At 42.8% G+C, this 27,355-nt stretch overlaps 9 protein-coding genes across 17 annotated transcripts; 5 read left to right on the top strand and 4 right to left on the bottom strand.

Annotated features, from left to right (window-relative positions):
• Nucleotides 1-448: 448 nt before the first annotated feature.
• On the bottom strand, nucleotides 449-1,774 carry LOC108116739. 2 transcript variants are annotated; one of them, XM_017228757.1, is made up of 3 exons: nucleotides 1,515-1,774; nucleotides 1,275-1,460; nucleotides 449-1,221 (listed from the first exon to the last, which is right to left on the bottom strand). In XM_017228757.1, exons 1-3 carry the CDS (start codon nucleotides 1,716-1,718, stop codon nucleotides 562-564), a joined length of 1,050 nt encoding a protein of 349 aa, XP_017084246.1. In that variant the 5' UTR covers nucleotides 1,719-1,774; the 3' UTR covers nucleotides 449-561. The 2 variants fall into 2 exon arrangements, with proteins under 2 accessions (XP_017084246.1, XP_017084247.1); XM_017228758.1 differs by having other exon boundaries at nucleotides 449-1,206.
• Nucleotides 1,775-8,347: 6,573 nt separating this feature from the next.
• Nucleotides 8,348-9,103, top strand: LOC108116744. Its single transcript, XM_017228763.2, has one exon. The coding sequence runs from the start codon at nucleotides 8,348-8,350 to the stop codon at nucleotides 8,747-8,749; it is 402 nt and encodes a 133-aa protein (XP_017084252.2). The 3' UTR covers nucleotides 8,750-9,103.
• Nucleotides 9,104-10,677: 1,574 nt separating this feature from the next.
• On the top strand, nucleotides 10,678-11,049 carry LOC108116741 (single-pass membrane and coiled-coil domain-containing protein 4 homolog). The gene has a single exon (XM_017228759.2). The coding sequence runs from the start codon at nucleotides 10,805-10,807 to the stop codon at nucleotides 10,979-10,981; it is 177 nt and encodes a 58-aa protein (XP_017084248.1). The 5' UTR covers nucleotides 10,678-10,804; the 3' UTR covers nucleotides 10,982-11,049.
• A 256-nt stretch (nucleotides 11,050-11,305) lies between these two features.
• LOC108116767 lies at nucleotides 11,306-13,447 on the top strand. 3 transcript variants are annotated; one of them, XM_017228796.2, is made up of 4 exons: nucleotides 11,306-11,686; nucleotides 12,729-12,782; nucleotides 12,844-12,926; nucleotides 13,305-13,447. In XM_017228796.2, the coding sequence occupies exons 1-4, from the start codon at nucleotides 11,672-11,674 to the stop codon at nucleotides 13,366-13,368; spliced, it is 216 nt and encodes a 71-aa protein (XP_017084285.1). In that variant the 5' UTR covers nucleotides 11,306-11,671; the 3' UTR covers nucleotides 13,369-13,447. The 3 variants fall into 3 exon arrangements, with proteins under 3 accessions (XP_017084285.1, XP_017084283.1, XP_017084282.1); XM_017228793.2 differs by lacking the exon at nucleotides 11,306-11,686 and adding an exon at nucleotides 12,287-12,613; XM_017228794.2 differs by lacking the exons at nucleotides 11,306-11,686; nucleotides 13,305-13,447 and adding an exon at nucleotides 12,245-12,613 and having other exon boundaries at nucleotides 12,844-13,023.
• Nucleotides 13,389-14,174, bottom strand: LOC108116766 (ER membrane protein complex subunit 4). The gene is made up of 3 exons (XM_017228792.2): nucleotides 14,013-14,174; nucleotides 13,822-13,951; nucleotides 13,389-13,753 (listed from the first exon to the last, which is right to left on the bottom strand). Exons 1-3 carry the CDS (start codon nucleotides 14,066-14,068, stop codon nucleotides 13,439-13,441), a joined length of 501 nt encoding a protein of 166 aa, XP_017084281.2. The 5' UTR covers nucleotides 14,069-14,174; the 3' UTR covers nucleotides 13,389-13,438.
• On the bottom strand, nucleotides 14,013-17,978 carry LOC108116764 (ADP-ribosylation factor 1). Of its 4 annotated transcripts, none has more exons than XM_017228790.2 (5): nucleotides 17,895-17,978; nucleotides 15,682-15,993; nucleotides 15,511-15,620; nucleotides 15,193-15,318; nucleotides 14,013-15,103 (listed from the first exon to the last, which is right to left on the bottom strand). In XM_017228790.2, the coding sequence occupies exons 2-5, from the start codon at nucleotides 15,827-15,829 to the stop codon at nucleotides 14,939-14,941; spliced, it is 549 nt and encodes a 182-aa protein (XP_017084279.1). In that variant the 5' UTR covers nucleotides 15,830-15,993; nucleotides 17,895-17,978; the 3' UTR covers nucleotides 14,013-14,938. The 4 variants fall into 4 exon arrangements, with proteins under 4 accessions (XP_017084279.1, XP_017084278.1, XP_017084280.1 ...); XM_017228789.2 differs by lacking the exon at nucleotides 17,895-17,978 and adding an exon at nucleotides 17,763-17,888; XM_017228791.2 differs by lacking the exon at nucleotides 17,895-17,978 and adding an exon at nucleotides 17,601-17,619.
• Nucleotides 17,979-18,830: 852 nt separating this feature from the next.
• On the top strand, nucleotides 18,831-20,476 carry LOC108116762 (tRNA (cytosine(72)-C(5))-methyltransferase NSUN6). The gene is made up of 2 exons (XM_017228786.2): nucleotides 18,831-19,105; nucleotides 19,207-20,476. Exons 1-2 carry the CDS (start codon nucleotides 19,040-19,042, stop codon nucleotides 20,458-20,460), a joined length of 1,320 nt encoding a protein of 439 aa, XP_017084275.2. The 5' UTR covers nucleotides 18,831-19,039; the 3' UTR covers nucleotides 20,461-20,476.
• LOC108116758 lies at nucleotides 20,468-25,521 on the bottom strand. 3 transcript variants are annotated; one of them, XM_017228779.2, is made up of 6 exons: nucleotides 25,449-25,521; nucleotides 24,405-24,488; nucleotides 23,916-24,341; nucleotides 22,941-23,854; nucleotides 21,607-22,876; nucleotides 20,468-21,546 (listed from the first exon to the last, which is right to left on the bottom strand). In XM_017228779.2, the coding sequence occupies exons 2-6, from the start codon at nucleotides 24,460-24,462 to the stop codon at nucleotides 21,449-21,451; spliced, it is 2,766 nt and encodes a 921-aa protein (XP_017084268.2). In that variant the 5' UTR covers nucleotides 24,463-24,488; nucleotides 25,449-25,521; the 3' UTR covers nucleotides 20,468-21,448. The 3 variants fall into 3 exon arrangements, with proteins under 3 accessions (XP_017084268.2, XP_017084266.2, XP_017084267.2); XM_017228777.2 differs by lacking the exon at nucleotides 25,449-25,521 and adding an exon at nucleotides 25,088-25,442; XM_017228778.2 differs by lacking the exon at nucleotides 25,449-25,521 and having other exon boundaries at nucleotides 24,405-24,845.
• Nucleotides 25,522-25,604: 83 nt separating this feature from the next.
• LOC108116763 (general transcription factor IIH subunit 2) lies at nucleotides 25,605-27,343 on the top strand. Its single transcript, XM_017228787.2, has 3 exons — nucleotides 25,605-25,903; nucleotides 25,953-26,294; nucleotides 26,353-27,343. Exons 1-3 carry the CDS (start codon nucleotides 25,839-25,841, stop codon nucleotides 27,239-27,241), a joined length of 1,296 nt encoding a protein of 431 aa, XP_017084276.2. The 5' UTR covers nucleotides 25,605-25,838; the 3' UTR covers nucleotides 27,242-27,343.
• The last annotated feature ends 12 nt before the right edge of the window (nucleotides 27,344-27,355 follow it).

Below are 27,355 nucleotides of genomic sequence, written 5' to 3'. Positions count from 1 at the left end.
TTCCTGCCCTCTTTAGAGTTCCCCCCAAACGATATAAAAAGGACTATAAAAGATTAAAAGGGAGATAGAAGTAAATTTCCTATACTAATACATATTGACATTTGTTGAGTAACGCAGAAGTCTTGAATAAGGAACCAAAGCCAACACATTGACAATGAATTAAAATGTGGCTTCTAACTTCGATCTTAATCTTCCTTACTTTTACAAGTTTATAGGGCGTTAGCACACTTAACTTGTATCATTCAACCGTTTAAAATGGTTTCCTGGCTTGGGACTCAAGCATTAAAGTAAATGCTTTGAAAAAAATCAGATACCATTTTCCATATTTGTTACGATTTAACTTCTCTATCCCGCAACTTCCGGAAATCTTAAGGGCAAGGGCACTCTCAAGCACTTATTTACTTTTTTTTACTTTGTAAGCACGACGCAAAGCGAAGGAAGCCTAATATTATTTATGATGTATTTATTATTACAAATGCGTTTATAAACCAATCGCTGAGAACACAAGGAAAAGCCACTGGCTCACTCTAATGATACCAAATACAGACATGGGCATATTGGTTAATTGTTCGAGGGAGCAATGAGGTCGCTCTGGTTTTCCGGACTTAGGCCTCGATTAAACAATTGCTCTTTGGCACTTCGGAACTCCACTTCCAATTGGCTAAGCCGTAGTCCTATCCCGTCGCGCATCATCGAAAGCACCACCACGTCCCGGTCCACTCGCTTATTGGAAATTGAACTGCGGTCGAACTGGTCGCAAAACACATCAAAGGAATTGTCCAGGTTAAGCATCTTGCATTCGAGACCTCTGATGGTGCCCCGGAGGTACCTGGCCCGACTGCTGATGTCTTTCAAGGGCTTACTAATGTCAGCTGATTCGGGTGCAGAGTAGATATCAGCTAGCCCAGGTAAAATATGTTTCTCCTGATCGCCAGTGCTCACATAATACCTATGTACTTTTAGAAGGTTGGCCCTGAATTGACCCCAGTCCACACTGTCCGGGTCTTTCTCCATTCCAGAGGTAAATTGATTGATTTTGCTGATGAGCCCAGAGATTTCATCGTTCCGATCGACCACCTCTAGTTGAAGGTTTGTCTCTTCGTCATTGACCGAATGGTCCATAAATTCGGATTCCTCCGGATCATCCTTAGTCACTTTATCCTTAAGCTCAGATTCAAAAATCTGATCAGCACTATCTTCAGTAGGCTGCATTAGGCCCCTCTTAAAAAGTGAGGACAGGAATAATTGAGGATCGCACAAATTTTCACTCCTACCTGAATCAGGATTTCCTTGACACTCTTTGCCTTAGAACTTAGCTTGACCATGAATTCGTTACGCATTTCCTTCACTATTTCAGCTATGCCCCCGCGATCCGTTGACCTGGACAAAAGTTCGGAATAGTCATCTACCTCATCCTCGTCGGTGGGCATGTCCAGAGAATCATACTCGATCAACCCCTTCTGCGAGGTGGGATTTCAGATTACCCACCATTCACCCCTCGTGGCCGTACTAACCTCTACAAGCAGACCCAAGTGTATGGCGTCCGGACTAAGTTCGATTTGATTATCCACCTCATCCCCGGGTGGCGTTATAGTCTCTTGGCTCAAACTCCGCTTCAGTGTGACCAGGCTTGCTGACGATTTAACATTATCCCACGGTTCGAACCCCTCCAACTCCATCAAGGCATCGTCAGTGGGCAATTCACGATCCGATTCCATTTCACCGAAAATTTACAGATTAACTAAGCTGGAAAAAGCTTAAAAAAATCACTAAAAATTTGTGCTAACCCTTCTGATCTGACAGTTGACACAAGGCCTCCTACCACTCTTCTCAAATAGTAGGTCGGGAATGTGGATGTGGCTGAGATCGTGATAACCAGTCCAGAAGCACAGAAAACGGAAATTAACTTCGCGTTTCTGTAACGCATTAGCGCAACCATTAATTTGAGGCATCGTAAACACGTCGTAAACTTTGCTCAGGCAAACTTAGGTCTTCATTTTCTATAGAATGCAACAGACAGGCAACTCCAGTTTTCAGTGCAACTGCAACGCGTAATTACAGACCATTAAATTAGCTGCGTTCGCTACGCTGCTGCTTCTTTTTCGTACTTGGCGCATGTAGGATAAGTGCCACTTGCCACTTGCCTCTTTTCCTTCCAAGTGATGGCTCGCTTTGATGAAAACGGTTCGCATTTCTCTCTGCTGTCCCTAGGTGGCATGCAACAGTCTTTGTTGAGGTGTAACCTGTATGCCCAAGGGTATATATTTTACCTCCATACACCTGCAACAGCAATTGTGATTTTTATGCAAAAGAACGATTGAAAACATTTACATTTGGCCAATTGAAAGAAGTTGGATCATTCATTCGAAAGATCCGTAGTAGGGTAACCCAATTCTCGAGCTACTATGGCTGTTCCATCGACTTGAATTAAAGATTGAAAATATCAATGTCTAGAGGGCCAAAACTATCTACTATTACTAATAATCACTACTATCACAAATTAAGCTTATTATAGAAATAAGAGCAGTTTAAATTTTGTAAAATAAAAATTAATGGAGTCAAAAGATTTGAAGAAGATTTATATTGGCTTTTTGACAAATCACTTAGACGACATTAAGACTCCTTAAATGAAAAATTGGGGTTTGTGAGCATCGCTCCGAGCTATAAAGTGAGTTATTATTTATTATTTTTATTTATTCGACAATATATTCCAAATATATATATATTAAATGAAAGACTATATCAATTCAATAAATTTTAAATACCACTTATAAAAACATTAAATAATCAGCTTTATAAAAAACAATCAACAAACGTAAAACAAATTCCTTAATAAAAAACATCATAATGACAAAGCTTTTTGTTTAATAATCAAAACAAAATATGCAACTTGTAAAAAAAACTTTTTTATTATTAATTAAACAAATTCCATTATGTGATTTGCATAAAAAACGAAATGAGAAATGGTTAGGAATAATAGCAATCATTATAAAGCATCAATTGCCAGCCAGTCACCGAGGCATTAAGACTCATCTAATTAGTTTTTGCTGACACTCTCACTCCGTTTTCTGCGATTTGTTCAAACACTCGATGGGCCTCCCAATCCAAAGAATGTGGAAAAGATGCCTCCTCCAGAAACCTTTTGATTATTTATTCCCAGAACCGAACTTGGCTATCTTCAGTCTGGTGGAGAAAGGTCAGGGATCCAGCCGAACTCATGTCGTGCATTGATAAATTCCCTGGACAAGAGTTGACATTGTTCCCATGTTCATACTGATTGACTGCGTGCAATGAGGTACACAGCTTCCGGGTGGAAAGAACAGCCTTATGTAAGCAGCAAAAAGTCAAAGTTCGAGTACACAATTTATTTCTGCATAACCTCATTTGATTGCCAAAAAAGTTGACAATTTTGCGTTCCAGGCAGGTTGGATTTAAAGCAAGTTTTATATCATTCGTTGAAAAATGTGTAGCAGGTAGAAAAAAGTGTTTCCGACCGTATATATATTCTTGATCAGTATCAATAGCGAAGTCGATTGAGCCATGTCCGTCCGCCCGCCCGTCCACCCGTCCGTGTGAACGCTGAGATCTCAGGAACTATATCAGAAACTTAGAGATACAGAGTTGCGATTAAGCAGACAGATTTTTGGGGTCCATACGCAGCGCAAGCTTACTCAGCATCCTGCAACGCCCACTCTAATGCCCACAAATAACGAAAAACTAAAAAACATGAAAAACTGATATCTCGGTAACTTTAAGTGATAGAATGTTCGGATTAAGCATGTAAGTTTTTAAGATGCCCAAAATGCGAATTATTTTTTCCCCATCTAGCCGCGCCCACCCTAACTCCGACAAACCCCGGATAGCCAAAAATGCAAAACTCTCGGGAACTATATTTTAGAGATTTCACTGAAACTTTCCACAAGTTTTCATCGCGCCAAGCTATCTCTAACGCCCACAAACCGCGAAAAACTGTGGCGTCCATAATATTATAGTGTATGTCTTCGTTTGACCTTGTATAACACATTTTGGTCAATATAAATCGATTTACCAGAAAATTTTCAAATCGTAACATTATTTCGCTACTTACGAAGGCGCAGTGACGTCACCATCAGTTAAGTAACATGCTTTATCTGACAATAGGTGGCGCTTTGTGAATTATCATTAGCAAAATGAATATTTTTCAATTGTGTAATACAGTGAGGGGTGTCTTATAGTCGCGGCACTCGACTATAGCGTTTCTTCTTGTTTTATTTTATTTTAGCTTCGCTGCGTTCCATTTCGTTTGCAGCGCCAATTGGCCTACCAAACTTGAAAATTGATATCAGTCGCAGCAGCAACCTGTTGCCAGTTGCCAGTTGCCAGTTGCCAGTTACCGCAACAACAATATAAGCCAAAACCCGATGTTGTGGCGGCTTGTTGGCAAATATTTCAGTGTCGCCCACGTGGTGTCATGAACTTGCCAATCGATTGCAATGAAAACAACAAGGTGGAGAAATTTTGTTGTGGAAAGTCAGAGAAGGCTTTTCTCCTGAATCTAAATTGAAGGGCAGTCGAGTTTAAAGGGAGATCTCGACTTTACTAACCATATTTGTCAATTCAACTAGTAATGTTTCTTTTTAATATAATTAAGGTTTGAAGTTTTGTACAAATGTATCTTTAAAACATTTCTAACAAATGTACATGCAATATTTATAGTGTATATGTGTAGAGCACCTATCTTTATTGTTTAAATATATTAAATGTGCCAATACTCACTTTTATATAAAGTGAGATTTTCTTTATTTTTAATTGATTAAATGATATTGATATTTCTTACTTTTTATAAAGTAATCTTTAAATTGTATTCGTTCAAAAAGTATATGAGAAGTAAAAGGACTTATGCATACATATGTACTGTCAGTCTAGATCCACAGAAATGTCGATCTAGCCCGTCCGTACAAACGTGAAGATCTCTGGATTCTAGTTATGCACACGGAACATATTGACTTGAAATCGGGGAGCCCTGTGAAGGCATGATAGAGGCTAGTTAGTAGGCGGAATGTAAAACCTCGAGAAATAAACTTTGATAAAAGGCAGGCACCTAAACACTAAAGGGAAAATGGGTGAATAAGAAGTAATGTTACAGTAATTTTTATAAGTCACCTTTTTGAAATAGTTAAGGATAGAAAGAATTGCAAAAAAGAACGGCAATGGACACCAAACAGATCCACGAGCTCATGAATAACCATAAGAGGCAAATGCTAATGAAATGCCATCCACCGGAAAGAAGCCAAGCCAGCGGTGACAATGGTGCCGCGAATCCTGCCATAGGTCTCAAGTGTCAAGCTACCGGAGACGGTGCACACTTGAGTTAACACGCCGCCGGCGGAGGACACGTGGCCAAGTCAACGCTCCATTGACCTCCTGGCAAGTGGCTAATTAGTGCTGGCCCACTCCCCTCCGCACTTCCTGGAGAAGTCGCTCCGCGGGCTAGCAAATCGGAATGCCAGCTGATTTGCATTGGATCAGAGCGATTCTCCGTTGCTTTGACGTGTTGGAGATAGCAGCTATTAGGACACGTAATAATGTATACATATATGTACATGTGTATGTTGAAAATGGTCGATGCAATTTTAGAATTATCGCATGTACCTTCGAATTCCAAACACTCTTGCGTGTAAGCTAATTGCAACGCTGCATGTTCCAGGCTTGTTTCAGAGGATGAGTCTTCTATTGGTGATCAAAATCAGCTTAGGAAATAAGTCTAGTGTGGACATGCCTGTTGTCAGTGGCGATAACAGACACATAACACCAGGCCATCCACGTATGCCTGCTTCTCCGAAATTTGTCAGCGGTCTTGAATGGTTGCTGGTTGGGTTTCAAAGTGGCATCTGGACGCGGGGACCCCAAGCCCGTCCAAATGCAATTATCCTAGCCCAGTGCTTCCGCATAGGCCCGCGCCGTTAGTTACCATGACGGACAATAACTCCCTGGACCTAACCCAAATACCGACGCATTGTCTGGCTAATGAGCGGGCTGCATTCCTGCAACTCACGCAGAAGTGTGCGCAACTTTAATTTCCAGCGCCATAAATCAAACCGCGACCCGGCCAGCTCCAGTGCGAAGCCTTTCCCTTCCAAATGAAGTAGTTACCAGTGACCATCGAACACCGGACAGGTGGAAATCCGCGAGCCATCCATTCATCACCATCAGCATCGTCGCGGTCATGATGCAGGGAATTCAATTCACGCCCGCCAGGAATGCTTTTCAGAGACCAATCCCCAGTCCTACACAGAGAGAAAATGTGTAATATCATAGAATCTAACAGGGAGCAGCAATCAATACTGATTTGTACAATTTTATAAGAAAAACCAAATATTACCACCCATATTACCATATTAAGAAAGTTGGATAAAAGACTTAGATATGATATATCAACTCCGTCAAGTGATCCTGATCAAGACTCTACTTTGTACATACTTTTAAGCAGATGCAGTATACTCTTTTATTCTACGAACCGATGGTATAAAAAGGCTTTTTGTAGTTGAGCACATAATAAACTCAGTTTAGATCATCAACATTCTCTCCGTGCATTTCCAGCCCCAGTCTCAAACCCAGTCCCCCCTGCGCCTCGCATGAGGCGATAATTAGTGGGCAATTGTCGTTACGCCGCCTTTGTCTATATCTGCCACATTTCCATTTGCGGGAGATGGGGATTCTGAGTCAGCAGATCGTCGTCGGCCAGGAACGTGACAAGCAGCACAATTGCCGTCAGACTGCAGTCAGGTGGGATGGGATGATCATCTCCAATACAGTACAGGACATAATATTAATATTGCGCCCCAAGTTCCCTGTTCGCCTGGTGGGTGCATAAATCATGAAATAAAAGTCACTAAAAGAGAAAATAAATCAAGTGATAGCGCATGGAAACCGGGCGGGCATTAGAGAAATCTCTGGCCAGGCTACCAACTACCGTAATTTCGACCAGACCGAATATTAATTGTGAGTGCGCGTAGCTCATCAATTAAGAGCAAAAATCGGAATGAACATGAAGCTGGAGGATGAGCTTGGGCAGAAGCAGAAGCTGGATATGAGTCTATATCTGAAGCTTGGGCAACGACGCATGCGTGGACGCTGGTGCGGCCTCCGATTGCCTTGAAATATGGCGCCCAGTTTTCGCATGGATGTTTATTTTCTGCAATTCCGAGAAGTGCAAGAGCAGAGACTTGGGCGGCAGACTCGATTTGTGCAAATTAACCCGGATGCTTGGTAGCTGGGGAGCTGGTGCATGCCAGCAGGATTAGAGTTCGCCACAATTATGTAGCCATTCTGGCCGAGATTACGCACAAACAATGCTATGGAAAACCAATTTCGGCTTGCAAATTGACTGTGAGTTTCACCAATTAACAATGACTGAACGCTAATCTAAACGGTTGCCCGGTTGCACCAACAGATTTTTATTCGTAGATGCCGGCACATGCTAATGACAACATACATAAGTATCTCTCTCCTTCCCGACCCAAAAGTGGTTTTCTCTATCCCATAGCCTGACTGCCAAACACCGACTAGTGCCTTTTAAGTTTGATGACACTGGTGGATACCTCCCATCGGCAGCGGGTAAGCGGTGGCAAAAAGTGGCAAATGTAATTTAATAAATTAATTACATCAATTAGCTGCTGCATTTTTATTGAAATTGCTGTAAATATTGGGCCAGACAACTCGGGCAGCCAGTGGCTGCCATTTGGCGGGAATTTATTGGGCATTTCTCATCGCTATTCGCTGGAGGAGGGCCTAACTTATGCCGAATTTATTTTTGCGACGTGTTCCAGGGGAGTGTCCTACTGGCATGGACCAAATGAAGGCGCTTTGTATTGATTAGCGAGCGGCGATCCGGACAAATGACTAAGTGCCTGGCCGGCCAGGCCACGCGATCTAAAATAATTTTCTAGTGGGCCCCATATAGCGACCCGATCAGTGGGCAGACCATTATGTCAAAAGCCCCATTCCTCCGAGTCCCAGAGGCCCCCGCCGGAGCAGATGGCTTAATTTACGTTTGTCGGGCGTGGACGTGACTAAACTATTACAACCGCGATATGCATAATCAGGTGGCCACTGACCACTGACCACTGACCACCGCAAAATGACCAAATAAAATGGCGAGCCCAACCGAGGTATATTAGAACATTGGCTGCATATTGATTTGGGGCCGACTGCACTAGTCGTCAGGTGCATCAGGTGATTCGAGCTTCTGCTTTTGATTAGCTTTTTGGGTCAATGTCAAAAATGGTTTTGGGAGAAGACACTGTCCGAATCCTAAACAGATCGTATAAAGCTCGATCTCACCGCCCAGCGCCACATAGTCATCGCAATGGCACTCAGCTCGACGGTTATCTGCCTCCTAGCAGGCCTCTCTCTCTTCAATATGGTGTGTGGGGATGTGCGCGTGACCACGCAGCCGCTTAGGGCGGCCTCCTACCCCGCAGCCGGCTTTAAGCCAGCAAGACAGTTTGGCCTGCCGGCGCAGCCTAAGACCGCTCGCTTGGTGGACAACAGCGAGGCGCAGGAGGATCTCGACGATGCCGCCGAGGAGGTGGATGTGGCGCGGCCCAAGGCAACTGTGCCAGGCCCAACTCCCGCTCCAGTACCAGCGTTCGCGGTGGCTCCCACCATTACATACTATCCGGCCGGAGCTGTGACATTCATCAAGCCAGCTCCGTTTGCCAAGTTCATCGCCGTTCCGCCCCACTTCTATACCAAATACTTCGGCTAGACTACAGAGAAATATAATTAAAATGCATCAAATGATTAAATTTGCAGTGTTCAAATCAATAATTACAGAATTTAAATGTTTATTAACAGGAATAAGGCTTTCAAATCAAAAACAAAACAAACTCTCCATTTATGGGTTTCTTGAAAAGACAAGATTATTAAAAAGAGTACCTAAGCAGAATTTGTGTTTTACAGATATTATAGAAAAATGAACCCTGGGGGACTTTCAAAGTCTCAAAGTACTTTTCTTTTGAATAATTCAAAATATTTACCTTTTAAGTTTGAATTTTACTTATTAACTTCATCGAATTATGGCAATGCAAAAAGGATTGAAAATAATAAAAATTCAAGAACAGTCCGGTTAGCAGAGTTTTAATTATCCGCCCGCTCACTCGCATCTAGCGATCGGAGGCCATGGGATTAGGCCGTTCCATCAACTTACCAAATGATCCAACGATTCTCGGCTCGAAAGCTGCTTACCAAACGGTAGGCTCTGTCTGCCTGTCGGAGCCTAACGATTAGTAGGGAGGAGACTTGGAAGGGAGGGTCGGTGGAAGCGCAGCAGCTCTGACAATGAGTGAGCAGAGATAATCTATTATGACCATAAAAAGAAATAAATCCCAACTCGGTAATCCATCATTTTACGACTTGGTAATCAAAACAAGGAGTTTAACTAAGAAATGGACTCCCAGGCCCCAAGGACGGATAGAAACACAGGCAGACGGCTGACCAATCAACGACAACACACATAGTTGGACAGGCTAACGAACAGGCCGATGGTCATGTTAGCGCTAACCAGAAACAGACCACAACCAGGAAACTCAGAACATGACTTTTGGACAGCCACGTGTGGATCGAGGCCAATCTGAAAAGAGGACTCGGCCGGGATGGCAGCGCTGGGCCTTTTTGGGGCTCAACTAAATAGTTGCGAATAATCCGTGTCGAAACCGATCGGATTGCCGTTTATGGTAATGGGCGAAATTAGATGCCGAAATGCGCGGCGGGCTGCAAGGCTTCATTACCAATGCACAAACTTGGCAGTGCGTCGCAGTGATTGGCCACGGTTACCGTCCAGCGTTTTGCATTATTATTGCTTCATCAAGCAGTGACTGACCAGTCGGCAGCGGCAGAGACCCGACCCCTGAGGCTGAGGGCATTGCGAACTGCTCAAACATTTTCGAAATCGCATTTAGAGGTGAAGGTGCAACAGTTGCTGGCGTATCTGATGTCGGTGGCCCTTGGGGCGCAGTTAAAGGGCTTAACTGGGCGGCAGGCTAATTAAAGGAAAATATGGGTTAGGTTCGAGCACAGCGCCGTTTCGCGCTTTAAGCTAGTAACCTAAACTGGTCAGCACGGGAAGGCTAAGTCCTGCTTCACAATGCACTCGTAGAAAATTCGTCTATATTTATCTTTCTTGCCTGATTTATAAATTACATCATTCAGGGTATCATTGACTGACAACTAACATTCAAAATCGTTTTATTACCACTTAGATATTCCACTTTATATAGACAAATATATTAAATATATCAAAGAACTAAGAGAAATTTGGAATTTATTGAAGTTGTTTTCTCATTAACGGATATATTGTGTGGATCTTATTTGGCCTTCTCTATTATCGTAAATTGAGTATTGTTGTTGTGTTATATTGTTAGTCGTATGAAATGAAAAATTTATTCGTTACTGGCATTCTATATAAAACTGCATGAGAAGCGCGCCCAACATCCAAAGTGGAAGCTCTATTCGACAGGAACTGTCCAACATTTTTAGCAGAGCAGTCTGTCAATATCTTACATGTGGGAAATACAAATATTTACCCTGTCAAACGCTGCCTGCTAGATGATAGGCTAATCCAACACTCGTTCTTCTTCCTGACATTTAGATGCCTGATGTTAATACAATACCTTAGCTTGTCAAAAGCTGCCTGCTACATGGCCCAAAAAACAACTTCTTGAGAGAAAGAAAGAACTTGCACATCGCTCTCTGTTTTGCTGTTCCACGCACTCACACGTCACCAGATTCCGAGAACCATCAGCAACAGTTGGATCAGACTAAGATGCGGCAACTAAAGGGAAAGGTCAAAGAGACTCGCAAGCAGAAGAAGGAGCGGAAGCTGGACAATCTGGAGAACCAGGCCAAGATCCGGACCGTGGTGCTGCCGGCTGTGGGCGTTCTGGCAGTCTTCCTAGTGCTATTCGTCTACCTGAAAACCCGCCCGGCGGTCCTATCCTGATGTAGCGGAGCCCTAGGCATAAGTTTTAGTTTAGAATCAATGAATACTACAATCCGATTCAATATTAACACATCAATGTTGTTTCTTTTGAAAGGGAGAAGTTTATGTATGTTTTTTTGGGTACCGATACCTATTTTTAGTGGTTTCGAATAAAATTAGTTGGTGCTTCACTATATTGACGACCAAATTCTGACAGTGTTGGAAAGTTTTCAATGTTTGGCGGTTAAATCAAAAAGTTAAAACAATAGAGAACGGCTATACCCAAAGCAGAAATGGATAAATAAATAAATATATTTATAAAAACTGGTGGCAACCTCAAACAGGTTTTATTTTTGGCCAGTTGCGCATTGCTTTCTCTTGCGTTGCCCTTGCGTTCGTTTCATTATCGCTCGTCGCGTGTATAGCTTACATTCGAAACTGAAAACCGTAAAAAATAGTTCATATTTCTGCAGTTATCTGGAGAAAGTGCGTTATCAGAAACACCCGATTATCTAATCACCGCAGAGAAGCTACAATCGCAGTGGGCCAGTCAGCTGCTGTCAGGCCAGACTCTCGCTAGCCCGCTCCCACTCTCAGCTGAAACAACGCGCTCTCTCGCGCCTCCTGACGTTTCTTTTGCACGTTCTCATTTTTGCTAAGATTCTCACACTGGCGGGTGCGGGCGACAAGGGCTCCTTCAACTATTCGACGATGCTCAAGTTTTTGGTAAGTTTTTTTGAGCTTCAAGCCTTTGTTTTATGTGGAGCATAGGATATCCCCAAAAACATAAGGTTCGTACATAACTCTTTGGAGATTAAAGATACAAACACAGCTGTCAGCTTTTTGCGGCAATGACTCGCTGCTGCACAGTGGGCACATCTTAACCAACAAACGAAAATCAATTATTATGATAATACGAAAATAAGTTTAAAATAACTTGTTCATCCTTTCCTAGTGCCACGCAAAAAATATTTATCCAGGCTAGAACTTCCAAACCCGCTATTATAAAAATGTAGGCTGAAATAGTATATTTCTAAAAGAAACAATTATTTTTGTAGTTAAAAGCTATGAAAAATTCCTAGTAAACATAAAGAATTAATGTTAGTAATGTTAAATAGATCGTAAATCTGCAAACTGCAAATTTATCTTACAGTTCGCGCGATTAAACAGGGTTTTTGTATATATATGTACATATAATCAAAAATCAGAACATTTTTTTAATATGAAAATTCATGGAATGTGAGTCTGCTTTGCTCAGTGTGCGGTGGTTGGTCAGGTACACTTCTGTGTACATATGCCAAAGTATTCGCTTGGATTTGTGACATTAATGATATTCAAGGTTATATAAGTCTTATATTAACCAAAACAATCAACTCTTCCTTGAAAATCAAGTCTAAAACTTACATCAGGTGTACACAAATCCAAACCCATCAAAATTCGAAAATCAACACGAACCTCTCAAAATTACTTGTTTGCACTCTAATGGAAGCCAAAATGAAACTATTAGGAATTGGGGCGCAAGTTTTAAAGTTAAAAACCAGAGGGCAGAGCCGATCCGCAAAAAACTGCTGCCCACCTGAAGTAGAGGTTCCCTTGCCGTGCTGCCCCAAGAAACGCTTTTGGACCATCAAAAGGGTGCTGTTCTTCTCTACGGTCAGCATGAGATGTCCTCTCCCTCGAGAGGGTCAATCCGCATTTTCCCTCGAACAACTATAATGAGGATCTCACTCCACCACCCATTGTAATATTTATATTGTCTTTATTCCAGTTAACATTTGGCGCCGGTGCTTATACGGGTATCTACATCTCACAAAACTATGAGGTAAGCTAAAGGTGAACCGTTAAATTAAAAAGGATCTTTCTAATCCATCCATTTCGTTCAGGTTCCCCGGGTAGATGATCCGCAGAAGTTGATACAGCGTCTCAACGAGAAAGTAAAGGAACTGGTGGACCAAAGCAAGAACAAGTAAAATCATGTGTACATTTGTTCATTGCGAGCGTTACTAAATTGAAATAAATCTTTTGAGCGGTCTTCTATAATTAAAAAAAACGTATTCCTATGATTCCTAAGAAATCTTTAATATCTTTAATGTACCTTAATTAGGAATTTGAATAGCTGTTTTGTTTTTGTTCATTATAAAGCTTCGGCTTATAAAAAGTCAACCAGCTAGAGGAAAACATAATACCTATAAATAGCTGCAATTGTTTACCATTGTAAATGTGGGGACCAAGTTCGAATTAAGATGGCTTGAATACGTTAACAATCACCATAACTTTTATTCCATGTTGAACCAATTGTTCAATTGAAACCAAATAATAAATACAATGATACTTTTTTTCGCAGATCACCCGGCGAGAAACTAGTGGATGACATCAAAAAAGAAGCCAAGAAAATACTAGACGACTGACTGCAAAAATAGGTCCACACTTTCAGTTTAAACAGATTTATCTATGATCAAATAAAGCAAAGCTACATGACTAGACGAAGGAGACGCCTCCACCATAATATTCCAAGCGCGTTTGGGGCTGGACGAAGGCCAGCCAGTCGGATGCGTGGGTGGGTAGTAGCCCCATGCTGTGACACTTGTAGAGAGCCAAAGCAACGTTGGCCAGGTTGCCCAGGAAGTATACGATGCGCTGTCCAGTTCCCTGAGCACCCTCGGCCATCTTTGAGGTCACCTGGGTCGTGAAGATGGCCTTAATGGGTCGAATCAGCATCATGCCGACCATCATTATGGGAAAAATGGATATTGAGTTGCCGGACATGTACATGATGAACAAGTTCATTGGTATCTGGGCCAATCGAAATCCAAAGGTTATTTAATTATAGATATAGTTATCTCCTGGATCTGAGTACTCACGTTCTTTAAAGGTCCCAGGGCGAGGTCCCAGGATTTCTTGATGACTAGACGCTGATCGCGCACCACTTCGCTCTGGTTCACTAGGGCTGAAGGATTATAGCCCAACGGCGACGGAATATCAGTGTTTTTGCTGCAAAGAAAATGGCAAATATAGTAAATTGTGTTCTAATTTGCATGTCTGCCACGTTTACCCCCCGTTGAAATCCAGCGCCCATTTGAATTTTTTTGAACTTTGTTTGGCCGACATGATGCGCTATTATTTTATTTAATATCTCGCTAATTTACAGAATTTAATGACAAATTTTTCGACAATTGGTCGATTAGTGTTGTGTAACGTTGGTCTCCGAAGCAGTGCTGCCCAACTTTGATAAGCAACTGTGGTGAATGGCATTTTATTATCGATAGGCAGAATCGATTCTGCACGAATTGCAATAATCTTCAGCATGGCACTTTTCTTTCATATTCAATTTTATTTTGAATAACTGTTATAGTACTTTCCTTTCAAATATAGTATAAGTTTTTATGGATTTTGCGTAACGAAGCGACAACAAGAAACAAAAGGGTTAAAAATTAAAATGGTTTTGTTGTATTTTTAAAGAGCAATTACAATTACAGTTTTTTCTCATTAATATTACTTTTATATTTATAAAATTAAAAAGAAATATATATTGATGAGGGGAAGGAGGGGACAAAAATAACTTAAAAAAGACATTTTTATACCATATACTATAGTTTTCCTCTCTCTTGTGATTGGTTGGGGTTTCTCTTTTTGCTTTTAAACATCAAATAATTATGTATACGAATTTAAATTAAATTATAGCGTTCTTTATATGCTGCTTGAAAGGTTATTTTTTGCAATTCAATAAACAATTTCAGTTGTTTGGAAATACGGACAAGAGGAGCCCATTAAGTTATGCGAAGATCTGCTGCTCTTGTTGTTGGTGTTCTTGCCGCTGCTGTTTTGTGATAATTCTGATGTCGATTTCCACTGTTTACCGTCTGTTTGATGTTCTTCAGCCGCTCTTTATGTGGTTGTGGTTGCTGGGTAACTGCTTCGGCTTGCTTGAAATCGGAGTTAGTTGTATTCATATTGTTGCTTTAGTTGTAGTGTGTTTAATTAGCGATTAGCGTTCTTCAATTGGTTGGATAGCCAGTCGAGTCCCTCGTAGAGCCCATCACCACTGGTTGCACACGTCGCCTGGATGTACCAGTTGCGGTTTCTGAGTGAGTGCAAGCCAAGCTTATCGGTAATTTCGGCCGCGTTCATTGCATTTGGCAGATCCTGTAATGATTTAAAAGACAATTGGGGTGAATTAGAAGTATCGTAATGGTCCAGATTCAACCAATAAATTAAAGTAACACACAACCTACCTGTTTGTTGGCGAAGATTAGTAAGACTGCATCCCTCAGTTCATCCTCCGCCAGCATGCGCATCAACTCCTCTCTCGCCTCCCCAATACGTTCTCGGTCATTGCTGTCTACGACAAAGATAAGACCCTGCAAGAAGGAAAGAACCATCCGTTACTAAAATTTTCGTACCTCAAGGTAAAACCTTCTGTATATCTGATAGTAATTCAGTCCCGTCTTGAAACAAAATAAACTTTAAATAATCACAGCATGATTCATTACAAGTTGTTAACATCATCTAGAATATACTGGAATCTCTTGTGAACTCGTAAATACACTTACTTGCGTATTCTGGAAATAATGCCTCCACAAGGGACGAATTTTGTCTTGGCCGCCCACATCCCACACTGTAAAGCTAATATTCTTGTATTCTACAGTCTCCACATTGAAACCTATGTCAAATTGGAACAGGTTAGATACACAAAAAATAAACATGAATTTTGAAACACTCACCAATGGTAGGTATCGTTGTAACAATTTCGCCTAATTTGAGTTTGTACAGAATTGTGGTTTTACCAGCGGCATCCAAACCGACCATCAATATCCTCATTTCCTTCTTGCCGAAGAGGCCTTTAAATAAGTTCGCGAATACGTTTCCCATGGCTGCTGTTTGTCTTTTGGATGCGCAACAGAAGTAGTAGGAAGAGGGATCTCTAGTTGGCCTGCTCGCTGCTTGCTGGCTGGAATTATAACAGGTTCAAATCCGAGTTGCAGTACCGATCAGAATATGCAAACTGCGGACTTGTGTGCTTAGACTGGGAGAATCTGCAAAGAGGACAATAAAATCATGTGTTGTAGCAGGGCACTATCCGTTGCTGCACTATACAGCTGTTCTGCAGAAGTCAGGCTATTTTAACTGGCTTGAACGAAAAGTGTAGAAAAGCTGTTGTGATGTTTTGAATATCTCTTATATTACCCGAACACTGACGTGTTGATATTAGACCCAACCCGAGTCATGATATAAACCTGATATTACACAGTAAAGCGCTATCGAAATTTTTTTTTTGTTTTTGTTTTATTATATTATTGTGTGTAAGTGTGCCAGGTTCGAGAAAAAATTAAGTTCAGTTATTAATTGACCGAAAGGGAGAATGCATAAAGCACAATTCGCTAGCTCTTGCTGAATGGCTCGCTAACGGCTGCCGCTGATAAGATATCGATTTTTAGTATAGAATGATGACGGCTCTGTCAAGCTCGGCAGCTCCCTACCAACCTGCGTCGCCCACTTCGCTTGGCGTATTAAATAAACGTGCAAGCTAAATGATGCGTAAATGATAAGGCCAGTGGTCAGGTAACTTGCAGTTTTCATTAAATTTACTGGGCGGAGGGGAAGTTTTAAACTGTGCGGTGAGTCATCGCTGCCGCTTTGCATTGCAATTAATTTTCTAATAGACGAACCCAAGGAATACGCCCATTCCGCCCATGCAAAAAGCAAAGCGTTGCCAACGAAACATATGAAAATCTCAGGAGGTTTAAAAACAAAGTTTTAACAGCTTAATTAAAATCTTATGACGTTAATGGCGCTCCCCGATACTACGGAAATATAGTTGCTCTACAATTCGGAGATGCTGACGCCAGCTGAAGATAGTTGAACTGAAAGCAGCCAAAATAAAAACTACACGTAGCAGCTTTTAATTTCAAGCTGCGGGAAACGGGGCAACCCACCAACACACACACCCGCAGGCGCCAGGGTTGCCAACTGCGTCGCGTCGCCCTGGCACTGCCTTTAATTTCAGCTTCAAGGAAGCACTAAGCCGACGTATCACACTCCTGCGACGACTTTATCATCAGGTTCTGATTTCATGGTATTTTCGCGATTAATCCCAATCTTAGTTCCGATTCGGATCGAGATCGGACAACTTTGAACTTTATACGTGGGTGTCTGTATGCGTCTGTGTGAGTGACGTACGCTTTTTCTTCTAGGTTGGTGAAATGCGTCCCTCGTTTTATTAGTTTTAATCACTGAGTCTCGACAAAAATGAAACGGGCATAAATTAACTGGAATGCGATTTCTTTAGGAGCACAATTCACGTTTATTTACCGAATAACGAAGCTTTTAAGTGGATTTTCCTATGACTTGAGTTTTCTCTGCTGCCAAATACACCACACACCGAATTGCGAAGAGAAAGATAATGGGAAGTAATGTATCGATAGAAGGCTCGTTCGATAGTCGATGAACAGAGACCTCTGTTCTCAATGTTTTCAGAGGGCGGAATCAGCAAATGCTTGGCTATTATATAATTAACAACGCTATTTTAGACAAGTTAATATTAAATAAATCTTAGTCACCGGCTCCAGATACGGGAAACCAGGAAGAAAAGTGCCGACGATAAGTTCAGATGACTTCCAATACTAAATGCTCCATTACTCACCACAGCCGCAATCGCTGCGTAAGTATGGGTGTGCGTGTAGGGTCTGTGGCCACACCAATGAGAGCACACCGACGTACTCCACATTGATACGCAAGCTCTTAAAAAAATTAAAATAGCACTTCCGCATACAACTCAGATTTCATATTGAAAACACTTACGCACCAACTACTTCAATAAAATGCACGCGGATTGTAGCGGAATTTTAAAAACTTATGCTTGGAAATGTCTAAAATCACAGAGCAAAATAAAACTGGACCGAGAATACACTTGCCGTTGAAAAAACTGCAAACTCACCAACATGAATGCGCCGGAACGAGATGGCAACAGTTCACAGCGCCGTGGTGAAATATGGAAATAAGGAAATGCTGCCACGTCTCTTCTCCACTACCTCAGATAGCGCCGTCATCGCTGTGGGTTAATCGAAAGTAGAACCACACTAAAATGAAATCGATATTAGTATTAATGTGATGTATATTCAATGATGCCAGGCGATGAACGCCCGTATAAGCTAGATTAATATAGAATAGAAAAATCTAAAGTTAAAAAAAGAAATGCTAAAAAACGAGCAACACCCAAATAAGAGAAAACATAAAAACTAATTATGTTTTTATGTGGGTAGCAGAAATCATTGGCGGCTATATTTAGGATTAGGTCTTTAAATTTCCATTGGGTTAGTTTCCGAAAGACATTAATTCAGAGGTGATTTATTGTTGAATTTATAATAATTTTTAGTATGTGTGAACAATATTCTTATATATATATATTATTATTATTATTATTATATATATATTATATTAAAGCTTTGCTTATAAATATGAACTTGAAGTTTGCATTAAATTAAATTAGTTAATAATTCACGTCTCCGCACACATTTGCCTCCCAAAATATCGATTGGAAATAAATTCACGACTTTATGAAATGCACATAAATATCGCCAAAAAAAGAACAAGCACCCTTTTCAAGAAAGCATATTTTGTTTTACAAAGCAAACGTTTTGTGGGGTATTATATTTCTAAATAGAATATGCTATCGCTTAAAGCTGTAAGCTAGATGCAAATTTTACAAGCTTTTCCAGTTTCAAATATGCTGGAACTAGCTTATAATGAGCTAAACACTGTGTATATTGAAGTTGAAAAATTTCGATGTCAGTTTGTGATGTTCGGGGATTTCATTTTGGTTTTGTTTGCAATTTATTTTTTATTCCAATTTTCAAATTCCAGATTCATATCAGTTTTAAGGCCGGCGGTAATAAAAATCATATATTTGTGTACTCTTTGTATTAAATTGCCTCTTTAGCATTTGAAATAAAATAGAAGGGAAATATATTCATTTATTATCGATGAATCGGTAAGCATCGACATCAACGAAAAAAAACATCTGGAAAATTACCCCCACTACCAACTTACATTGTGATTTGAACCTGAATATCACAGTTTTACATGTTTCATCCGAAAACTCCATTTTGGGGGAATCCCCTCATAGAGGGCGAAATTCTAAACGTGAATGTATGTATGTAGGTAAGCCACAAACCACGTGCGCACATGGCTTGCCTTGATAGGCAATACTGTTCTTTACATTTCTAAACTGTTGATTCCCTTTTTTCCAGTCGGCTTCACTTGCTCCAATACTGGAGTGGCTCTGCCATACGCCCAAAGTTACTACGTACCGCGTGAATACTCTTAGTTGCTCCGTTGATACGTTCCGAAAAAAATTGGAGGAAAAAATAGCGGCGCGCTACGGTCAGAAATCTCCAAAGGTTTATGGATTGCCGAACCTACCTGAGGTTTTGTGCATTGAACCGCTAAGTATGCAGCTCAATAAGCCCTCCATCGATCCCACACTTAAGGAGATCGTAGTGGACACCAGTTGCGGAGCTGCGTTATTGCGAGGTGCCCACATTTACGCTCCCGGCGTCCTAGCCATGGAATCCAACGCTCAGCTGCAAGAAAATGTTAACGTTTACGCAGATCTGACAGGAAAATGTAAGCGCGGAACGATCACTCGCTACGAGAGCCCGGAAAAAATCTTTCTCGGGACCGGAAAAGTCCTTATGCAGCGCTACCAGTTGTTCAACAACTCAGACAAGCCGCCCACAGGTGTTGCTGTGGAAATGCAAACAAACGTCAGTGGTGTGCCCTCGCTGGGGGATCTGAGCAGCGAAGAGGCCCTCCTTCAGAATCTGCCCTCCATTGTGTGCGTCCGCGTATTGAATCCGCAGTCTGGCGAATGTATCTTGGATATGTGCGCCGCTCCCGGCAACAAGACGAGTCATATAATCGAATTAATGGGCGACAATGGAATTGTGGTGGCCTTGGACAACTCAGCAAGTCGCGTTCGCAGCATGCTGCCAAAGTTTAAACACTACAAAAGCGTTACGGCGCACGTGTTTGATTCCACTAGGGCTGTAGCATTTGACGCTACACATACTGACAAATTCTCTAGGCCTCCGTTTCCTTCTGCCAGTTTCGACCGAATTTTGTTGGACGCACCATGCAGTGGACTGGGCAACCGCCCTCAGCTATCCTGCAACATAAAGCACGTTAAGGTATTGCAGTCGTATCCTAATATCCAGCGCCGGCTATTCGGTCAAGCAGTACAGCTCCTGCGCCCTGGCGGCATACTCGTGTATAGCACTTGCACTGTCACAGAGACCGAGTGTGAATGCATGGTGGCCTGGGCGCTAAAGAAGTTTTCTAATCTTCGTTTGGTGGATGCCACTCCTCGGTGGGGCGGTCCAGGACTTCCGCTTCCCGATTTGGATGCGTCACAGTCGCAATTGCTGCAGCGCTTCGGACCGAGCGGGGAAAATGCAGACACAGTCGGCTTTTTTATTTCGAAGTTTCAGAAAGATAGTGAATAAAGTTGACTCGATATAATTTCTCTGTTTATTGGGCTTGTGAATTTAAATATTCGCTTTAACTTTTTAGTTAAGCGGCTTTGCGGATGTAAGCCGGCTTCAGAAGAAATACATTTAAGGTCTTAACTAATGTCAATGATCAAGGAAATTCCAAAATCTACGCTTTGCAAATATTCCGACTGATAACATTATGCTCACACTCATCTGCTTATGTATAAGTTATAAGTGAATAAACATGGTGATCTTTTAGTTTTCTAGATTAAAAGTACTTAAATAATTTACAATTCATATCTATTAATATTTTCCCTAAAGCTAAGGCTGGTTTCTTATATAGTTTGTTGCTAAAATGCAAGAACTGCATTTCGGGATACAATAGAGAAAATTACTTATTAACTTAAATTGCCTGTCTTAAAGTTACTACGAGTTGTAAATTATGAGGAAGTCAAGTTTTTCGCAATCATTGAATTGGGTATTAGGGTCAGCTAAATGCATTTTAAGTATGAACAATTTATTACATGGGGAAGAAGAAACAATCGAACCTGCTATAACGCATTATAAGAACATCTTTCACGACGTTTGGTACAAAAATACCGCATTGATCACCTGGCTTGGGCCAATATCATTTTAGTAAACAGATTGCATTGTTGACCCGTGTTGAAGAAACCTGCTTCCCCACGATAAAATGTTGTAATTAATTCGCATAATTTATTTCATCGTCTGTCGTCCTCTGTTTGCCCTGTATTAACGCACTAAGTTTTTTCAGAAGGTCAGCAAAAGTTCCCGTTCTCCGGTTAACCAAATACTGATTTTAAAACCTCTGGCAAACGCGGCCCAAAGCCATTTGTCATGCTCACTTGCGTTCTGCATTATGGGTATGGCTTGGACCAAACAGACCTGAAGGTGGGAGTAACCTAGCAACATCAGGTTCTTTCAATATTATCCGGCTTATGAACTACGCCTAGGTCTACGTATGGATTCAATTAACAAATGTTTACGTCGGGATGTTGAGCGTCTTAAACTGTTCTTCGTGCATTTCAGTCATCATGAAGGTGCCATCCTGCAGCAATAAAACGACGCGACGAGTGCCTCCTAAAAAAAAAAAAATTATAGAAAAAAATCGACTTTAGACGCCATTTCAGCACAACTTACCCGGTGATGGAAGATCTGCTTGGACCACCTCGGCCGGTATCTGGGCTTCCGTGCCATCACTGTCTGAGGTCGTGATATGGATCTGGGCCGTGGCCGGAGTTCCGGTACCTGGGGCAGAAGTCTCCGCTTGTTGAAGCATCTGATGCTGAGATAGCTCCTCCTCTGTCATGGACACGAGAATTTGCTCGCCGTCCGCTGTCGCCGCAGTGACACCCTGCGTTTCAACCTGCTCACCGGCCTGAACGGCCTCAGCCACTGCGTGATCAAGAGAGAGAACCTCCTGGTCTTCTCCCTCTGCGGCAGCCACGTAAGCAAATTGCTGTTCTCCATCGGGCCCCTGGGTGACAAGTATGGTTTGCCCCTCTGCGTTTTTCCCCGCCACTTGATAGACAGTGCCATCCTCACCTCGAACCAACAAAGCCGAGCCGTCTTCGTTGGTGAGAACTTGTTGGTCGCTACCCAAAAGAGCTTGTGCGGCGGCCTCCAACTGTTCACGCTGTTGCTCTTGCTGCTGCTCCTGTTCCATTTGCAGCTGGGTCTCCTCCTGGCCAATAAGCTTGCCTGTGATTGGGCACAGCTGAGCCTGATGTTGATTTACTTCCTCCTCTATCTCCATTTGCAAAGGCGTTGGCTGTAGCGCCGGTTTGGGAGCTATTCTTTGCCGGTTAGCAGTTACTTTCTGCATTTGGGAGGACTGTTGCTGAGCTAGTACCTGACGCTGTCGGGCCTGAGCGGAGCGCTGGGCTAAGAGCTCTTCCCGGGTCACCATTTTACGGGTAACTTTCAAGTCACCCGACTTCGAAAGCTGCAAAATCTTTTGCTCGGGCGTTACTGCTTTAGCGCCCTGAGAGCTCTGTATCTGTTGGCGTTGTTGCGGCGCCCCGACACCTGCGCGTGGAAGGACACGCCCCCCCGGGTGAGTCCGCTGAGAAGCTTGCTGCAGACTCTGACGCACCTGCGGGGTTCCGCCCATCACAGGACGGCGATGGACTGCTGATGTTGAGAGACCCTGGCCGGGAGTACGCAGCACCTGTTGTCTCTGACCCACAGTAATTGGAGAATTGGTGCCAGAGTGTACAGGTCGGGACACCGGCAGGCGCTTGGCAACGCCCGAAGCTATGGGCGCGGTATTAATCTTCTGGGGTGACGTGACTGCAGACGAAACAGTGCCTGGTATTTCGGAATTTTCAACACGGAAGATACCTCTTGAATTGCTAACCACCTCGGATCGCGAAAGATACCGCACGGGACACTCTGGCTTCTCCTTTTTCTAGACGGGATACGTGGATCGTTAGTAAACTCGTGATGCGGAAAAACATTATTTATACTCTTACCAGGTGTATGGTGTTGGGCATATCGGGTTTGCGAAACATGCCAGAGCTTGTGCTGTCCTCCGTATAAATAATTTCACCCATCCTTTGTTCCGTTACAGACACAGCCGAATTGCCATTAATTTTAGTTTGTTGCTTTTCCGAGGACTGAACCCGTGGCTTGTTCAACTGCACAGAACTCCCTCCGTTTTTTAGACGCTTCACGGTGTGCGACGGAAGATCCTCTTCGAGATCCTCTAGGTCCATTGAGTCATTTAGCCCGCTCCCCTCTAGGCTGGAGTCGGTATGGTTAAGCTTGCGCTTAACCGGTCCCGTCGACGCCGGCCATTCTTGTTCCGTAGCGGATTCATCCTCGTTGGCAGATGAGGGAGAGGAGGAACCATCGCCGCCTCCAGTTTCATTGACCCACTGCTTGAACGAGTCCATGGCCTTTGTTTTAGAAGTGCGCGAGGGGCGAGAGGATGGCGATACTTGAGACGGCACTGGGACCGGGCTGAGTGGGGCAGCCACATCTGTTTTAGCCGGCTGCATACGCTTCAGCACATCCAGACCCTTTTCTCTAGTGAGTTTTTGTCGAGCAAGTTGCTTTTCGAACATCTGTAGGAAGTACGGCACTCGCTCAAGGTTGGCCATCACCTCCCAGGTGTTTTCATGATGCGATCGATCCACCCACTTTACCAAATACTCGTGGGTTTTGCGACGCGGGTTGAACCGCTTGGCGACTATTTTCTCCACTGGCTCCTCAGTGCGTTGCTCTGTCTTTGAATCGATGCGAATGGCTATGCGATTGTTTGGCTTTACTGTTCCAACGGACGCCACTGAGGGGAGAGTTGGAGTGCCCGGTTTCGACTTGGGTCTTTCGTTTTCCGTGTCCTTTAGTTGATTGGCCAACGTGGGCAGTTTACCGGCCGGTGATTCTGACAAAACAAATGCAGTTTAATATATATTGTTACATACTTTATAAAGAATTTAAAATACTTCGATTAGGGGAGGCGCTCGTGTTGTTATTGCTGTTGGATGTGTTGTTGTTGTTTGGGTTGACCACCGTCTTCGTGATGCGCACCGGCATGTCCTGAAGTTGTCCGTGGGCAATTTTTCCGAATGACTGTATAGTCTTTCCGGCAACGATCCACGGCTCCCGTACGCTGTCCTCTAGCTTTACCCAATGCTGATACAGAGCCCACGAGCTGCCCGAGTTAGCGTCTTTGCGCGTATTCAGCTGTGTGGCTTTCCAAAGGGTAAATGCCCAGATGGTGGGCTTGGTGTCGAGAGACTCCTTCATGTTTGCATTCTCCTTCTCGCAAGCATCTTCTTTGTGGGCCTGAAATTCCTCTACAAAGTTGTAAGCCCGCAGGCAACGACCGCACACAAGAACGTCCATATTTGCCAGTTCCTCCTGGGCAGCTGAAATGCCAAAATAAAAAATCGACAATTAGCAAGGCTCGCTAATTTCTTGTGGTCACTCACCTCTGATAATGTTTGCGTGTTTTCCAATTTCAGTGGGTGCAATCTCCTGTGCCAACATTATTCACGACCCCTGCGCCCAAGCCTCTGTGGAGTGCATTAAGATTGTATCTTTTAAACAGTGCAGATTTGTATTATTTGTTATTGCTAAGTTTTCAGCCAAAGAAAAAAGTACAGTGCCGTGGTGTGTTTGCGCGAAATTGGGCCGGGTGGCAACGCAATTGGTCTCTGTCTGCGGTGTGTGCCCGGTGTGGTAAGATTAAGCATATGTACATCTGCAATAGGCAGAAGCAAAATGCAGCGGCGCTTTGAAATAACAAAAAGAAAACACTGAGAACTGCATAAAATCAAGTTTTTCAGATCCTTGTTATACAACTTTCCAAATTCATTTTATGGCACCGTTTACAATACAAAGTTTTGAATAAATTTTTTTAAAAATTTTAATGTTTTTTATTTATAGTTAAACACTGGAGGCAAATCACATTCTTTATAAAATACTTAATACGCACTTGTGATGAATTAAAAGGGGTTTTTTTAAAGTGTTTTTTATCTTAATTTTGATTAATCTTTTAAATTTCAAGTTGCCCGCTCAAATTATGTGGATAGTGGATATGTATGTATGTCAGCCGATCATCCGTTTTATAAAATATTTAGAAGGGGTTTGGCCACAACACTTTCGTACGCACCTTCATAAACAATATTCGTTTGCAAAATCAAACTGAATTCAGTTTTTAAACGGTAGTTTTAATTTAACTGACTTCTGATTTTCAACACGAGCAGCGCCGCTGCTGCTCACAATTGTACGCGCGATTTCTGAATGCCAAACGTTAAATTTGCTGGACTGCATGAAAATGCTCTAGTGATAATTTTGTTTCGGCTAACGGAGCCTCCGAATACGCTTTAGTTTTGTATGTTCATGTTGCTTGGTTAAATTATGAGTGGATTGACAAAGTACAAATTATCAAAGATTTTGTCGTTAAGTAAATTTCTCAATTTTGTTAGTTTTTTGAATATTTTTCATTTAAATACACGAATTTCCATACTCACACGAATTCAAATGCCCGGACATTGAGGATAGTGCTCTTTTCCGTTCGCCCGCGTGGCGGTGCACTTAGTTAGCCAATGACGAAGCATGGTGAAATTTTTTAACGATGGGGTAACTTTGTGCGCTCTCATCTATGAAAATATTTATTATTTTTTACCTAATATTGAAAGAGTTTTATATAAAGACTTTTAAATGATATATTTATGTATTAAGTATATGGAATTGGAGTTATCATTATTTCCAGAATTCTGACTTTAGCCCGTGTGGCAACATACCGGATTGTATTTATATTATGGGCAGTGTGTATACACTGTTTAATGCGCCAATGCATTTTTGGGCAATTTTTTTTACTTCATTCGATTAAATTCTGATAGCGCAAAAGGACTGCAAACATGGCCGATGACGAGCAAGAGGACCAGAAGGAGTACCGATGGGAGACGGGCTACGAGAAGACTTGGTAAGGTTTTAAAATTTATGTGGTACGGCTTCATTTATAATCTTTATAGGGAGGCAATCAAGGACGACGAGGATGGCCTGCTGGATGAAGCCATCGCGGAGATCATTCAGAAGGCCAAGCGCCAACGGCAGGCACAAAAGACCAAGCAGAACCGACTAGGCATGATGCGCCACATGTTTATTGTGCTTGATTGTTCTGAGTCCATGAGTGTGCCAGACCTAAAGCCCACGCGACTACGTTGTACCGTCAAGCTACTAGAAGATTTCATCGAGGAGTTCTTTGACCAGAATCCCATCAGCCAGCTGGGGATAATAGCACTGAAAGCAAAGCGGGCCGAGAAGGTAACGGACCTCACCGGCACGTCGCGTGTCCATCTTAAGGCGCTGGAGAGGTGGGTTACAGTTCATTGTACCAATCCCGACTTCCGACTTATTTGCCGTCCGTTTTAGCTTGGCAAACGTGTCTCTTAGCAGCGAGCCATCGCTGCAGAATGGTTTGGATCTGGCTTTGAAAAAGCTGAAAGTAGTGCCCTCTCACGCCTCCCGCGAGATCGTTATTATTATGGGCTCACTTACCACCTGCGATCCTGTGGATATAAGCTTCACTATCGATGAGCTGAAGAGGGAGGGCATTCGCTGCTCGGTCATTTCTCTTTCGGCCGATGTTCATGTGGCTCGCTACCTTACTCAGCAAACGATGGGTACCTTCGGGGCTGTTCTGGATTACGCACATTTCAGGGACCAGTTGATGTCCCAGGTAGATCCCCCACCCGCCGCCAAAACGCAACACAACTCTCTTATTCGCATGGGCTTTCCACGCACTAAGAACGAAGTGGAGGGCAAGGACGCGCCGCTTTCCATGTGCATGTGCCACATAGAGAACATGGATGAGCCCAGTGAACTGAGCACTACTGGCCACCACTGCCCGCAGTGCAACAGCAAGTACTGCGAATTGCCCGTAGAGTGTCAATCCTGCGGCCTCACCCTAGTATCCGCGCCGCATTTGGCGCGATCATACCACCACCTGTTCCCGGTGCCTAACTTTGAGGAACTGCCGCTGGAGGCGATGCCTGCGTCCTCTTCCTATATTGACGGCGGAATCAGGGAATGCTACGCCTGCGCCGACACAATCTCCGAAAATATTGTGTTCAGATGCAGCTTCTGTAAACAGTTTTTCTGCACCTGCTGTAACATCTTTATCCATGAAACCCTGCACGCTTGTGTGGGATGCAATACCATTCCTGGCGTGGACGGTTTGGTTTACCAGCAGAGCGCCAAGTCCGACAAGGATGATACGCGCGCAGACACCTCAAAGCAGCGCGACCAGTTTGGCATGTAACTGACTTTCTGTAGATATTATATTTAACAAACTTTAACTACGTACTTAAAACCAACCAATACAGTTCAATTTGTACCGGTGTTCGTGAGTTGTACCAATTAAGATCTGGTGTTA

Source organism: Drosophila eugracilis, unplaced genomic scaffold (genome assembly GCF_018153835.1).
Source record: "Drosophila eugracilis isolate 14026-0451.02 unplaced genomic scaffold, ASM1815383v1 contig_2154, whole genome shotgun sequence".
Taxonomy (NCBI): domain Eukaryota; kingdom Metazoa; phylum Arthropoda; class Insecta; order Diptera; family Drosophilidae; genus Drosophila; species Drosophila eugracilis.
The sequence above is the reverse complement of the archived record's forward strand: the minus strand, read 5'-3'. Positions and strand labels throughout refer to the sequence as shown.

What these genes read in the sequence shown, in the direction of transcription:
- LOC108116739 (XM_017228757.1), bottom strand. Translation starts at nt 1,718, where the DNA reads ATGGAATCGGATCGTGAATTGCCCACTGACGATGCCTTGATGGAGTTG. An exon ending in ACTTGGGTCTGCTTGTAGAG is followed by an intron (nt 1,461 to 1,514) that starts GTTAGTACGGCC and finishes CCCACCTCGCAG; the next exon opens with AAGGGGTTGATCGAGTATGA. An exon ending in TCAAGGAAATCCTGATTCAG is followed by an intron (nt 1,222 to 1,274) that starts GTAGGAGTGAAA and finishes TCACTTTTTAAG; the next exon opens with AGGGGCCTAATGCAGCCTAC.
- LOC108116744 (XM_017228763.2), top strand. Translation starts at nt 8,348, where the DNA reads ATGGCACTCAGCTCGACGGTTATCTGCCTCCTAGCAGGCCTCTCTCTC.
- LOC108116741 (XM_017228759.2), top strand. Translation starts at nt 10,805, where the DNA reads ATGCGGCAACTAAAGGGAAAGGTCAAAGAGACTCGCAAGCAGAAGAAG.
- LOC108116767 (XM_017228793.2), top strand. Translation starts at nt 12,443, where the DNA reads ATGGAAGCCAAAATGAAACTATTAGGAATTGGGGCGCAAGTTTTAAAG. An exon ending in GGGTGCTGTTCTTCTCTACG is followed by an intron (nt 12,614 to 12,728) that starts GTCAGCATGAGA and finishes TCTTTATTCCAG; the next exon opens with TTAACATTTGGCGCCGGTGC. An exon ending in ACATCTCACAAAACTATGAG is followed by an intron (nt 12,783 to 12,843) that starts GTAAGCTAAAGG and finishes CATTTCGTTCAG; the next exon opens with GTTCCCCGGGTAGATGATCC.
- LOC108116766 (XM_017228792.2), bottom strand. Translation starts at nt 14,068, where the DNA reads ATGTCGGCCAAACAAAGTTCAAAAAAATTCAAATGGGCGCTGGATTTC. An exon ending in GCGCTGGATTTCAACGGGGG is followed by an intron (nt 13,952 to 14,012) that starts GTAAACGTGGCA and finishes TTTTCTTTGCAG; the next exon opens with CAAAAACACTGATATTCCGT. An exon ending in CCCTGGGACCTTTAAAGAAC is followed by an intron (nt 13,754 to 13,821) that starts GTGAGTACTCAG and finishes CGATTGGCCCAG; the next exon opens with ATACCAATGAACTTGTTCAT.
- LOC108116764 (XM_017228790.2), bottom strand. Translation starts at nt 15,829, where the DNA reads ATGGGAAACGTATTCGCGAACTTATTTAAAGGCCTCTTCGGCAAGAAG. An exon ending in TACAACGATACCTACCATTG is followed by an intron (nt 15,621 to 15,681) that starts GTGAGTGTTTCA and finishes AATTTGACATAG; the next exon opens with GTTTCAATGTGGAGACTGTA. An exon ending in ATTATTTCCAGAATACGCAA is followed by an intron (nt 15,319 to 15,510) that starts GTAAGTGTATTT and finishes TCCTTCTTGCAG; the next exon opens with GGTCTTATCTTTGTCGTAGA.
- LOC108116762 (XM_017228786.2), top strand. Translation starts at nt 19,040, where the DNA reads ATGTTTCATCCGAAAACTCCATTTTGGGGGAATCCCCTCATAGAGGGC. An exon ending in GCGAAATTCTAAACGTGAAT is followed by an intron (nt 19,106 to 19,206) that starts GTATGTATGTAG and finishes CCTTTTTTCCAG; the next exon opens with TCGGCTTCACTTGCTCCAAT.
- LOC108116758 (XM_017228779.2), bottom strand. Translation starts at nt 24,462, where the DNA reads ATGTTGGCACAGGAGATTGCACCCACTGAAATTGGAAAACACGCAAAC. An exon ending in TGCCCAACACCATACACCTG is followed by an intron (nt 22,877 to 22,940) that starts GTAAGAGTATAA and finishes TATCCCGTCTAG; the next exon opens with AAAAAGGAGAAGCCAGAGTG. An exon ending in AGCAGATCTTCCATCACCGG is followed by an intron (nt 21,547 to 21,606) that starts GTAAGTTGTGCT and finishes TTTTTTTTTTAG; the next exon opens with GAGGCACTCGTCGCGTCGTT.
- LOC108116763 (XM_017228787.2), top strand. Translation starts at nt 25,839, where the DNA reads ATGGCCGATGACGAGCAAGAGGACCAGAAGGAGTACCGATGGGAGACG. An exon ending in ACGGGCTACGAGAAGACTTG is followed by an intron (nt 25,904 to 25,952) that starts GTAAGGTTTTAA and finishes TAATCTTTATAG; the next exon opens with GGAGGCAATCAAGGACGACG. An exon ending in CATCTTAAGGCGCTGGAGAG is followed by an intron (nt 26,295 to 26,352) that starts GTGGGTTACAGT and finishes CGTCCGTTTTAG; the next exon opens with CTTGGCAAACGTGTCTCTTA.